This window comes from Heteronotia binoei, chromosome 1, assembly GCF_032191835.1.
Source record: "Heteronotia binoei isolate CCM8104 ecotype False Entrance Well chromosome 1, APGP_CSIRO_Hbin_v1, whole genome shotgun sequence".
Classification (NCBI taxonomy): Eukaryota; Metazoa; Chordata; class Lepidosauria; order Squamata; family Gekkonidae; genus Heteronotia; species Heteronotia binoei.
In genome coordinates this window covers 121193732-121206225 of record NC_083223.1, presented here as the reverse complement: position 1 = coordinate 121206225, position 12494 = coordinate 121193732, and the positions used below count along the sequence as shown (strand labels likewise).

The 12494-nt window shown below is 44.6% G+C and overlaps 1 protein-coding gene across 2 annotated transcripts in view; it reads right to left on the bottom strand.

The window, feature by feature from the left end:
* Window positions 1-12494, bottom strand: part of PDE7B (phosphodiesterase 7B) — a 290956-nt gene that overhangs the window by 35598 nt on the left and 242864 nt on the right. For both annotated transcript variants that reach the window (XM_060239898.1, XM_060239890.1), the window contains 3 exons: window positions 9266-9329; window positions 5523-5618; window positions 576-676 (listed from right to left, as the gene is read on the bottom strand). In XM_060239898.1, coding sequence (XP_060095881.1) covers window positions 576-676; window positions 5523-5618; window positions 9266-9329 — 261 coding nt within the window. The remainder of the gene's footprint in view (window positions 1-575; window positions 677-5522; window positions 5619-9265; window positions 9330-12494) is intronic.

The following is a 12494-nucleotide window of genomic DNA, read 5'->3' as shown; positions in this document are numbered from 1 at the left end:
TTAAATCTTCTTCAGCACATTCTCTCTGATTGTCCCTTCTTTCCTTTCCTCATAAGACTCTTTTTCCTCCACATACCCTTCTCTCAGATTCTTCTTCATCAGCCCACTCTTCCCTTCATGCAGCTGCCTTGCTTCCCTTGTCTCTCAGCTTCTTTATGCCCTAGGACTACCATCAATGTTCCCTCCAAACTGTGGAGTCTTGTGAACAAAAATTCTTCTTCGTGAGCTACTGGCATTAAAGTTGTGAGCTACTGCATAAATTAGTTTGCTCTGGGGCCATTTTTCCTGAGCTAAGACAAAAATGTATGAGCCAGAGGCTGAAAAACTGTAAGCTAGTTCACACTAACTCAGTTTAGAGGGAACAGTGGCTACTATTTAGTCCTCATACATCCCAAGAAATATTTAAATCCCACCAAACTGACAAGTTTTCCTTTACAGAAGCTACAGAATGTTAGTTTCTCAACAACTGAGAATTTCAGCCTGCAACCCTTGCAGCCAGCTCTTGTCAAAGCCTTCTCTGCCACAAGCACAATCTAGAGAGGAGAGAAGTCCTGGACAAAAATGAGAGTGATTACCTTGGGCTCCTTTAGATAGCAGTGCATAGCTTGTGTGACATCAGCAGCATGGACAGCATTGTGGTATGGGTTTTGGCTATGATAATCTTCTTGCACCATAACTGCAAACAAAAGGGAAAGGGTGGGGTCAAAATTGCAGCTTCCATATCCAAATCATGATCGTCATTTGAATCTGAGATTAAAATACATTTATGGCTGTTTCTGAAATGGTGTTTATTCCTTGAATTTGGCAGAATGGCACTCTTTCTAGAACTTTAAAGGCCTGGCACTGTTATCAGGCTGTTTCAGAGGGTAGCTCTCTAGAAAGGATTCCTCAGAACTCAGAGGATTGGAGGTCTAGTTTATAAATTAGCCCTTTATTGCTTTTTAATGAAAGCACCCATTTAAAGGAAAAATAAATAGTGTTGGCAGAGAGGAGAGAGGCGGCAGCTAAAATGATGTAATTATTGAATGCTGTGATGATCGGTAAGCAAGAAGGAAGGAAGGGCCCGTTACCTAAAAGCGCAGTTTGTCATTAATTTGACTTACTACATGCAAAACAGTTCCTGCCTCTCTCTGACATTATTTAGTGATACTTTTTCAGCATATTTGATCACTTAAAGCCACATGATACAATGAGCTCAGTACAGATTAATCCCATGCTTATCTCCATTACAAAAGGTGACAGCAGTGCAATTAGGCTTCCCAATCCCCAGGTCCCAGCGGGGGATCCCCTGGTTTTACAGGCTTCCCCCCTCCCCCAGCCAGCTGGCCGGCGGGGGAAGCTCCACCCCCAAAGCCATTATGCACCTCCAGGAACGATTCCCATAGGGAATGATGGGGAATTGATCCGCGGGTGTCAGGGGCTATGGGAAGGCTGTTTTTTGAGGTAGAGGTGCCAAATTTTCCATATAGCATCTAGTGCCTCTCCCCAAAATACCTCCCAAGTTTCAAAAGGATTGGACCAGGGGGTCCAATTCTATGAGCCCCCCCAAAAGGTGCCCCTATCCTTCATTATTTTCTATGGAAGGAAGGCATTCTAAAAGGTGTGCTGTCCCTTTAGTTGTGATGGCCAGAACTCCCTTTGGAGTTCAATTATCCTTGTCACACCCTTGCTCCTGGATCCACCCCCAATGTCTCCTGGCTCCACCCCCAAAGTCTCCTGGCTCCACCCCCAAAGTCCCCAGATATTTCTTGAATTGGACTTGGCAACCCTAAGTGCAATCAATCAAGCAGTGCAGTGCAAGGTTTTGGCGTTGACCTTTAAGGCCTTGAGCGGTCTGGGAACCATGTATCTATGGAACTGCCTCCTCTGGTATTGTTCCTGGGAGAACATCACGCTCTTCAGATAACAATCTGCTGGTGATCCCCAGCCCCAAAGATGTCCAGCTGTCCTCGACCAGGGCCAGGGCCTTCTTGGTCCTAATACAATTCCACAGAGTCTGTAAGGCAGAGATGTTCTGCCAGGCTTTTGGTTGAACAAAACACCCTGGGACCTCTCAGTGCAATATGAAAATGAATAGTACGACTTGCTAAACTATCCCATATTTACTACTACCAATCACAGTGAGTTCAATAATAGACAAACAATATTACACAACACAAAATCCCTCCATAACAAAAAGCACACGCGGTGAACAAAGTCCTGTAGGATGAAATTGAACTGTAATACAAGTCTGACAATGTGCAAAACCGGTCCGATACTGTTTCAAGTCCAAAGACTGTCTTCTTCCTGGGACCGTCTTCTTTGGTATCACTTCAGTAGGTAAGTGGTGCCTTTTTCTGTTTATATTGGTCTCACTGTGTAGCAAAATACAATGGCGTTTTGAAACGTATTGAAGTGTTTTGAAGGTAATTTACAAGGTGTTCAATGGAGTTACTGAATTAGAGCCATGAGAACGAGAAGAAACGTTGTATTTTGCTACACAACTAGGTGCTTGCCTGGGGCACCAGGAGGGGGGGGGGAGCCCAATTTGGCACATCCACCCTCCCAGCACCCTAGGCAACCATCTAGTTTGCCTAGTGGGCAAGCCAGCCCTGGGAACACTACATTTGGGCAGTAATACTCTGTATATTTGGTGCTTGGGGGACAATAGTGGGAGGGCTTCTGGAGTTCTGGCCCTGCTGGTGGACATCCTGATGGCATCTGGGTTTTGGCCACTGTATGACACAGAGTGTTAAACTGGATGGGCCATTGGTCTGATCCAACATGGCTTCTCTTATGTTCTTATGACCTCAGCAGATGACTTTTTTAATGGGAAGAATTCTACCTTCATTCATAATGGACAGCTTCAAGAGGGGACTGGATAAGGCTATGGAGCAAAGATCCATCAGTGGCTATTAGTCACAGCATATTGTTGGAACTCTCTGTCTGGGGCAGTGATGCTCAGGAGGAGCACAGTGGGAGGGCTTCTAGTGTCCTGACCCCACTGGTGGACCTCCTGATGGCATCTGGGTTTTTTTGGCCACTGTGTGACACAGAGTTTTGGAGTGGATGGGCCATTGGCCTGATCCAATATGGCTTCTCCTAAGTGAGGCAGAACTATGAATAAGGAAATCTGACTGTTATGATCCAGGAGAGATAGGGAAAGCCCTCCTTTCAAATAAGCTGGGTCTCTACAGTCCTGCTAGGGCAGGATATTCCATGTTGTCCTTTACCATGAGGATTGTGAGGAACTCCAAAGGGATCTGTTGAGGCTGGGTGAGTGGACGTCAACGTGGCAGATGTGGTTCAATGTGGCCAAGTGCAAAGTAATGCACATTGGGGCCAAGAATCCCAGCTACAAATACAAGTTGATGGGGTGTGAACTGGCAGAGACTGACCAAGAGAGAGATCTCGGGATCATGGTAGATAACTCACTGAAAATGTCAAGACAGTGTGCGTTTGCAATAAAAAAGGCCAATGCCATGCTGGGAATTATTAGGAAGGGAATTGAAAATAAATCAGCCAGTATCATAATGCCCCTGTATAAATCGATGGTGCGGTCTCATTTGGAGTACTGTGTGCAGTTCTGGTCACCGCACCTCAAAAAGGATATTATAGCATTGGAGAAAGTCCAGAGAAGGGCAACTAGAATGTTTAAAGGGCTGGAGCACTTTCCCTATGAAGAAAGGTTGAAACGCTTGGGACTCTTTAGCTTGGAGAAACGTCGACTGTGGGGTGACATGATAGAGGTTTACAAGATAATGCATGGGATGGAGAAAGTAGAGAAAGAGGTACTTTTCTCCCTTTCTCATAATACAAGAACTCATGGGCATTCGATGAAATTGCTGAGCAGACAGGTTAAAACGGATAAAAGGAAGTACTTCTTCACCCAAAGGGTGATTAACATGTGGAATTCACTGCCACAGGAGGTGGTGGCGGCCACAAGTATAGCCACCTTCAAGAGGGGTTTAGATAAAAATATGGAGCACAGGTCCATCAGTGGCTATTAGCCACAGTGTGTGTGTATATATAATTTTTTTTGCCACTGTGTGACACAGAGTGTTGGACTGGATGGGCTGTTGGCCTGATCCAACATGGCTTCTCTTATGTTCTTATGCTGCACAAGTTAAGGTTGCTTTTCAAGAAACGGGATTGCTGACTGGCTCCTACTATTGCTGCTCCACACTGACAAGATTTAGGGAGTGGGGGGAGCTGTGGGGAAGAGCAATAATCTTGGTCAGCTGAGAGAAGATGCAGACAGAGTGATGATTAGAAGAAAACATTTTAAATAAATTAAATTAAGGTAGCTCCCAGTGTGGGTATAAGAGGGCATGGATCTCAGCAATTTGCAGAGGTTTAGCTATTAGTAGCCCAGTGAGGAAATACAGAAAGGGATGGAGGACCACATGCTTTGCTGGAACACAGAGCTGAGGAACAAAACAGACATGGGGAGGGGGTGAGCAGCCAATCAGGGAAGTTTAAATATGTACTTCATTAATCATCTTTATAATACTGAATAAACAGGGCATAACTACAGGATTGCTTGGCCTTTCTGGGTGGGAATAAGACAACAGCTAACATTCAACAGGAATTTATTGGCTATAAATGCTTGTTTGTTTAAATCCCTGACTGGATTGTCGAAAACATATATAAAAATTAACTAAGTATTAAGGATAAGATTCTCCTAGCTATAGATGATCAACGACTGTATGGGATAAGCACACTTCTTGAGAGGCTAATGAAGGCATGCCACAAAAATAGAATTGTATACTGAGAGAATTATTGAATTGTTGAGTTTGCTGCATTCTGGTGCTGCTATAATCTTTCAGGATGACTACACATTATGTACAAGTTGAGAGTCAGTTTGACTGAGAATGTGGCAGACAAATACGCTAAATAAACACATTTATTTTAATGTAGTCCTCCTGACCTTTTAAAAATGTAAAGTAGCACTAGAAGGCTGCAGTTTTGAGAAGAGGGGGACGGGAAGAGCTTATATGTTTTCTGCTGACCATTTTTCTGTTAAAAATAATCTCCCTGTTGCTTTCTTTGCATGCATGTTTACAATCACGTCCTGCTGCACCTCTGTTCAAATTACAGCCTCTCCCAGCCCCCTGCCCAAGGCAGCTTTCATTAATAAATCTTGTACATGCCTTTTTAATTAATGTGTAATTTACCCCTTTGTTCATAGGAGAGAGTTAAATGGACTGTGAGGAGGAGTGGTCTTTCCCTGTCAACTCAGTTTTCCTATCATATGCACAAGTTAGGATATGTCTATAGGATCAGTTACTGAAATGTGCTGTGGAGCCAGCTGTTCAGTTTTCACTGCTTGAAAATAAAATATAATGCTGGGGAGAAGAGATCCTTGCTCCATGACTCTAGGCATATGCCCACATTTACTGCGGTGATCATGTAACTGCTGTCAGTTTGGAGGCGTGCTATACTGTGTAAATTTCTGACAGTTTTCCCTCTTGCCATAGTGAAGTAGTGGCAATACTGGGATTTACAGATATTCCATAGCAAAGAATGAAGAATGAACTTACCCAAGAATCTGTGTAATGTAACCATGTCTAACTGGAAATGATGGATAAGCCCATGTACATTGAAGAGGTGGCACAGCAAGGTTACTAGGCTGTTTCCTGGGAGAACAGAAAGTGTCCTGTTAATCTGGTAAAGCTTCACTTAGCAATCTTCATAGTAATTATGCCAATAACTGACTTTGCAATCTTGCTAGCTCTGCTTCTGTTTCATCTGCTCTAAGCTTAGTCCACTGATCACCTGCCCATATCTTGATTGGTAAACCCAATATAGATCCATAATCTGGACAGATGACTGTGCAGAGCACTGATCTAGTGGCTGTTGTGGCAGTTGTGAAACACTTCCTGTCCTACTCAGAGCAGTATTTCCACTTTAAAGGAAATATTTTACTCATGGAAGACCTGGGTATCACAAAAGATTTTAGGGCATTATGTGAATTCCTAGGGAGCATACTCCTGATCTATGCTGATCAATGACTCTATACATCCATAGTTGCCCCATGCAAGGAAAGATGGGTAACAACTAACAAGCTGCTGTCTTTTTAATAATTTGTCCACTATTATCTGTTTGAAGGAAAAAACAAACAAAAACAACAAACAGTTCAGGGGGGAAAATCAGGGCTCTACCACCACAGATGGAAACTACTGAATTATATCATTGTACAAACGTCAATTGTATTTTCATCTCAGCTATTTTTATCCTCAGCATTTATCCAAAGCTAATTTATGTCTGATGCCAAACAAATTACTGAGAAATCAATTGTTGGCAATTTTACTTAATTTTTCAATTAACAAGGAAACGAATGAAACACATGCCCTATGAGCTCACAAATACTGTCATTGGATTTTACTGTTTTTTTAAAAAAATGCTCCATTGTGCAGTAAAAGAGCTCTTTTCTGTTGTATATGGGATCCAGGTCCAAATGGCACTCATATGTTTTACGGTCCATTTTTCCCACCATCATATTACCTTTACACATTTATAAAAGCCATCAATTTCAAATCTCTGAGTGATGACAAATTCAGATTCAGGAATGTATGAAATCCTGATACACTCAAACAGCGAATTCTGGAAACAGGAATTGATGTTTGCTTAGGTATTTCTCCCGCTCACTCTCAGGAGCTAAAAGTAGAAAATATTTCTTTCCATATCAAGGAAACATTTTTGAAAAAGGAAAGTATATAATTTAGGCCACTTACAGCGCAATCCTAAGGGGAGGGGGGCTGAAAGTGCTTTGGAAACAAACTAACCACCACGTCGGCAGACGTCCAAGTAGCGCTGCTCTAACTCCCTCCACGTCAGCGCAAATGGGAGCTGTGCCCTTCTTTGGGTGCCTCAGCATATGCCCACCCATGGCTTTCAGTGGAGCGGTGCCACACCCAGCCTATGGTGGAACTAGGGTGTACGCAGCTACCCCAGCATACGAGAGGGTGGCCCTAGGGCCAGGGCCAGCGTTAGTCAGCTCCTAAGACCTTTCCGCCTGGGAACACCCCCCACGAGAGGCATAAAGTTACGACAAGGAAAATGCTGGCGTATCCCATAGACACTTGTGGAAACAGAAAACAAAGTTTGCTGCCACTCTCGGCGCAGCCTCAAAGCTCCGTAGGAAGCCAAAACGACACACCAATCCCCACATGCCCTGGATGGGACAAGCCCCTTCTCCAGCATCCAATCAGAGCCCCCCCACACTGGGCCTTCTGCACTGAGCCTGCAAAACTCTCTAGGTAGGGTGCACAGCACGGGACTCTGTCTTGGAGCTCCCTGCTGTGCAGATTTAGCGAGGGCGAGGCACTGGTGGTGGGTGCGGCACAGAGAGGACACTGAGACAGTACAGAGCACGGAAGGAGGAGAGCGAAGTCTCTGCTCTCTGATGAATCTCTTCTTTTTCCAAGTCCCAGCAGGTACCCGACCTCCAGAGGCTCCAGAGGCGTTCAAGGGTGGTTGCACATGGACACATAAGTGCAACTGTGCACCCCAAACTTGCCTCCCCCCTCCCCTCACCCAAAGTTGGGCAGAGTCACTGCGTCGCTGGCACTTGGCCCTGGCAGCAAACTCAGGCATGGGGCAGCATGAGCCATGTCATTCATTGCCACCGCCCCTACAGGCTGCTGGAGCCCCCCCTTTGGTTTGTCCTTTGCCCTGGTCCCACCCCTGCCAGGGCACCAGGTGGGGGAGTGGGTTTGGCAGCTGCTCCAATGTCTGTGGGGAGTTTGGTCAGAGACTGTCCCTTTAAAAGAGTCCCTCACCAAAACACAGCCTCATGCTGCAGCTGCTGCTGAATTGGATGCACTCCGGGAACACCTCCCCAGGTGCTCTGGGTCTCTGTCTTTTTTTCAGATAGAGATTTAACAGAGAGTCTTCCATTTGTGGCGAATCAAACACACACACCCCTCGCACTCAGTCAGCTATTCCTGCCCTCCTTTTTGACTGGAGCCTCGTGGCCTGCAAGACTGTCCAAGTTCCCGTGGGATGCTGCTGCTCTTTGTTCCAGCACAATAAAGTCTTCCATATGCCCTACTTTGTCTCTCCTACTTGGTGTCTGCTGCACGTTCCCTCTGCCCCTCTACCTCTCCCCCACCACTCTGTCTGTAGGCTCCCCAAGGGGATGTCTAGGGCAGGCTCGTTTGCTTCTGGGGGGCAAAGGGGGGAACCTATGAGTCGCCTTGGCGTGAGGCTGGACAGGGGAGCATGAGGGTCTTCCCCCCACTTGTACCATGGTGTATCACCACAGCCAGCTGGCCCTCAGCCTGCCCAACCCCATGGGGCTGCTGTGCTTCAGGCAAGGAAAGGGGACGGGGGGCGGGGTTCGCAGATGGAATAGGCGCCTGGCTGCTGCCTCGCACTCTGTGTTCTGCTGCCACTGGGAGAGGGGGAGGGCTTCCCTGTGGGACTTGGTGGCATGCCGGGACTCTTTCTACTCATTCCTATACCCACATTTTGCCTGGCTTCTGTGTGTGCAGACTCCTGCACTATATGTTGCCAGTTTGTTTATGGCTCGTGGGGACTGGTCAATCCGGGGGCCCTGGGATGGCCCTCTCCTCCTGCTGCCTCCATCTTGGCCATGTGCTGGGAGAGCACACCAGCAGAGTTGCCATGGTGATGGTCCCACATGTGGCAAGCTATACTTCTTCCACATGCAGCGAGCTACACGAGTGGAACTAAGCCCTTAGGAAGAGGATGAGCGGCACCTCAATCACGCCACAGCCAGCCACCACAGAAGTTAGGATTGGGCTGTTAATTTATTCCTAATGCTACATCTGGGTTTATGGCATAAAATAGGTGGGACTATTTTATTGCCAAACATAGGGTTGGCTCTATTGACAAACACAGGGTTGACAATAAAGACTATTGCCAAACATAGGGCTGAATCCAGCCTAGAATTTTCATGTATGGGAAGAGGGCGGTGATTATAGTGATATCCACCCTCTTGGGCAGCCCCAAACACCTCTGAAATGCTGTTCTGGGGGAGGGGGGAGAGTAATGAGAGACAGGTTTTATTTTGTTTTAACAAAGAAAATAGGAATTTGCACACACCATCAGGTTCTGAATGAGACAATTCCATAAAACATGATGATGATGTAGCTGAACTGATGCACATTTCTGTACCCCACTGTTCATACTGACATACAGGGAGAAAAACTCTTATAAATAAAAAAATTAATAAGAGAACTAAAAGGCATCTACTAAGTATAGCTATCTGAAATGGAGTTCAGAATTGGGTTTTTTTTTTGTTTTTTTTTAAACTTACCATTTGTCAAGCGGTCAAACAAGAAAATATCAAAATCCCACATTCCCACTTTGGATAGCATATGCTGGAAATAGAAATAATATAAATATGAAATGCGGAATGATGGCTTGAGCAAACGAATCTCAACTAATTTACCATTAAAACTAATACTTCTTTTCTATTCTTTTTTTTTTTTAAGAACAGAGATCAGCATAATTATTCATTCACATGTTCCATAACTGAGCCTTAGTCAATTTAAGCCTCAGTGACCATAAATGGCAAAACGCCATTCAACTTCTTTAATCTAAAAAAGTTTGAAGGAGTTTTGGTTTTTTTGCACAGAGAGTATTTGAGTCTCATGCTTTGGAAGGAATGAAATGGTAAATTATAAAGACATTTAACAGAGATATAACAGATCTGGAAATTCTGATGTCACCAAAAATCTCCAGAGTTTTCCAGGCCTTCCTGCCCACACCTCAGGATTTTTTTTGGGGGGGGGGAGGGGAGGGGAAATAAACACACCTAAATATATCATAGTTATATCATTGGAGGATAAAGAAATAAAATAAAAGTAGAAAATAGAATGTATTGCACTAATAGAAATGAAGGGTTTTTTTGGTCTGGATCTAGAGACAGTGACTGTATCCAAATGTCAAGGAACAAGTTCCAAAGACCTTGGCTTCAAAATCCTGGTCAGTAGGCAAGATAAGGACTGCAATTTGCAATTGGTCCTATTTTGGATGTCATGGTAATTGCAGTTAGTTCTAAACCAGGAACTCCTCAGTCCTTGCACATTACTCAGTAGGGGCAGGGAGGAGTCAAGCAAGTCCAAGGACTAGGGTTGCCTGGTCCAACTCAGGAAACATCTGGGGACTTTGGGGGTGGAACCAGGAGACTTTGGGGGTGGAGCCAGGAGCAAGGTTGTGACAAGTACGATAGAACTCCATAGGGAGTTTTGGCTGTCACATTTAAAGGGACTATGCTCCTTTTAAATGCCTTCCCTTCATTGGAAATATGGAGGATGGGGGAATCTTTTTTTAGGGCTCATAGAATTGGAATCTCTAGTGTAATCTTTTTGAAACATGGGGGGTGGTGGTGTTGAGGAGTGGCAACATATGCTATACTGAAAAATTGGTGCCTTACCTCAAAAAAACAGTTCCCCAGAGCCCCAGATACCCACTGATTGATTCTCCAATTGTCTCTATAGGGTACAATGGAGTGTTTGGCGAATTCCCCCCCTTGCTTTCTGATGGTTCCAGGAAAAAAGCCCAAAGGAAAAAAAGCCTAAAGGAAAAAAGCTCACAGAAAAAAAACCACGGACATAAATGCTCACAGGAAAAATGCCCACGTGGAAAAATGCCCAAATGGAAATAAGCTCACACAGAAAAAAGCCCACAAAGAAAAAAGCCCATACTGAAAAAATAGATATTGATAATTGTGGATAACCATGCACCTCCATTTATGAGAATGAACAGGTATTACTATATTTTATGTTGTTATTTTAGGATCAAATTATGCTATATTCACATGCAACAATTTGTGTTGTGGTTTTATCAACTATAACTAAAAATATTTTTGCTAAGATTTGTATATTTGATGGACTGCAGAGGGACTTGGCTTGCCAAATGGCTGACACGTGGGAGTAGGAGAGCTAGGAGGCTGCCTGGGGTGCCACCTTACGTACCCCACCACCCATCCCACAGCTCTCGGCTTCCCTGGTCAGCCCCACCTACCTCACAGGGTTGGTGGGGCTCTTCTCCAAACCCGGCTTCCCTTGCAAGGGAAGCTGAGCTCAAAGGACAGTGAGCCCTGCCTGACTGCTCTTGTCTTAATGAGCAGGGTGCATTCTTCTTCCCCAAGCTTGGCTTCCCTTGCAAGGGAAGCTGAACTCAGAGGAGAAGTGTGAGCCCAGCTCTGGGCTTGCTACAAATTAACACTGGCTAATGCACAAGCAGGTTGTGTTAGTTTGTGGCAAGTGCAGGTCCAGCATTTGGGCCTCGGACACCCAAGGTCAGCACCTGCCCCCGTGTGGGGTGCACTGTCCTCCGAGCCCGGGTTCCCTTGATCCTAAAATATCAACATAAAATATAGGTAATACCTGTTCATTCATTCTTATAAATGTTTTAATGTTTTATGTGGTTTAATTTGCTCTTGTTAGCTGCTCTGAGCCCGCCAGGGGAGGTCGAGATATAAATTTGATAAAATAAATAAAAATAAAATAAATAAATGGAGGTGCATGGTTATCCACAATTATCAATATCTATGGTGCTTTACATGATATTTTTCTATGTGGGCTTCTTTCCATGTGGGCTTTTTTCTGTGTGGGCTTTTCCCCATGTAGTCTTATTTCCACGCAGAGCCAGTTTGGTGTAGTGGTTAAGTGTGCAGACTTTTATCTGGGAGAACCGGGTTTGATTCCCCAGTCCTCCACTTGCACCTGCTGGAATGACCTTGGGTCAGTCAGAGGTTATCCTTGAAAAGGCAGCTGTTGTGAGAGTCCTCTCAGTCCCACCCACTTCACAGGGTGTCTGTTGTGGGCGAGGAAGATAAATGAGATTGTGAGCTGCTCTGAGATTCGGAGTGGAGGGCGGGAAATAAATCCAATATCTTCTTCTTCTTCATGTGGGTATTTTTCCACGTGGGCTTTCCCCCTATAAGCAGTTATGTCCGTTGGGCTTTTTTCTGATAACCCTGAAGTGGGGGGAGGGCCTCCAAACTACGGGATTCCCCTGCCCCCAACTGGAGATTGGCAACCCTATCAAGGACTTTCCCTCTCTGCCCCATCAGCCATTTGCAGACCTCATCATTATTATGCAGAAACGTATGTTTGATGGAAGAAAATAAAACTTCATGTAATGCAGGTAAGTAGTAGCGATTAATGTGGATATGCAGTTAAACATTAAGCTCTTTGGTAGCAAATATCATAGAGTAACTTTAGGTAAAATTAGTGACCAGGCTGAACTTATTCTATTTATATACCATCCCAGTAGATAAGACATCCTTGAAAACAACTCAGATCTCTATTTCTTCTGAATCCGATTTTCCCTACACATCCCAAATCCCCAATTTTCTATTTTAATCTGGAGAGGGATGAGGAAATGTTCTATGCTTTATCCTTTACTTCAGGTGCATAACTAGAAAAATAACTAGGAATTCTACATTGGATTTGTAACATGAAAGTCCTTGGCATTAAATTTGAATGAGTTCAATCCAGAGATGGTGTTCTTAATTTAACCCCCACTTTGGTTTA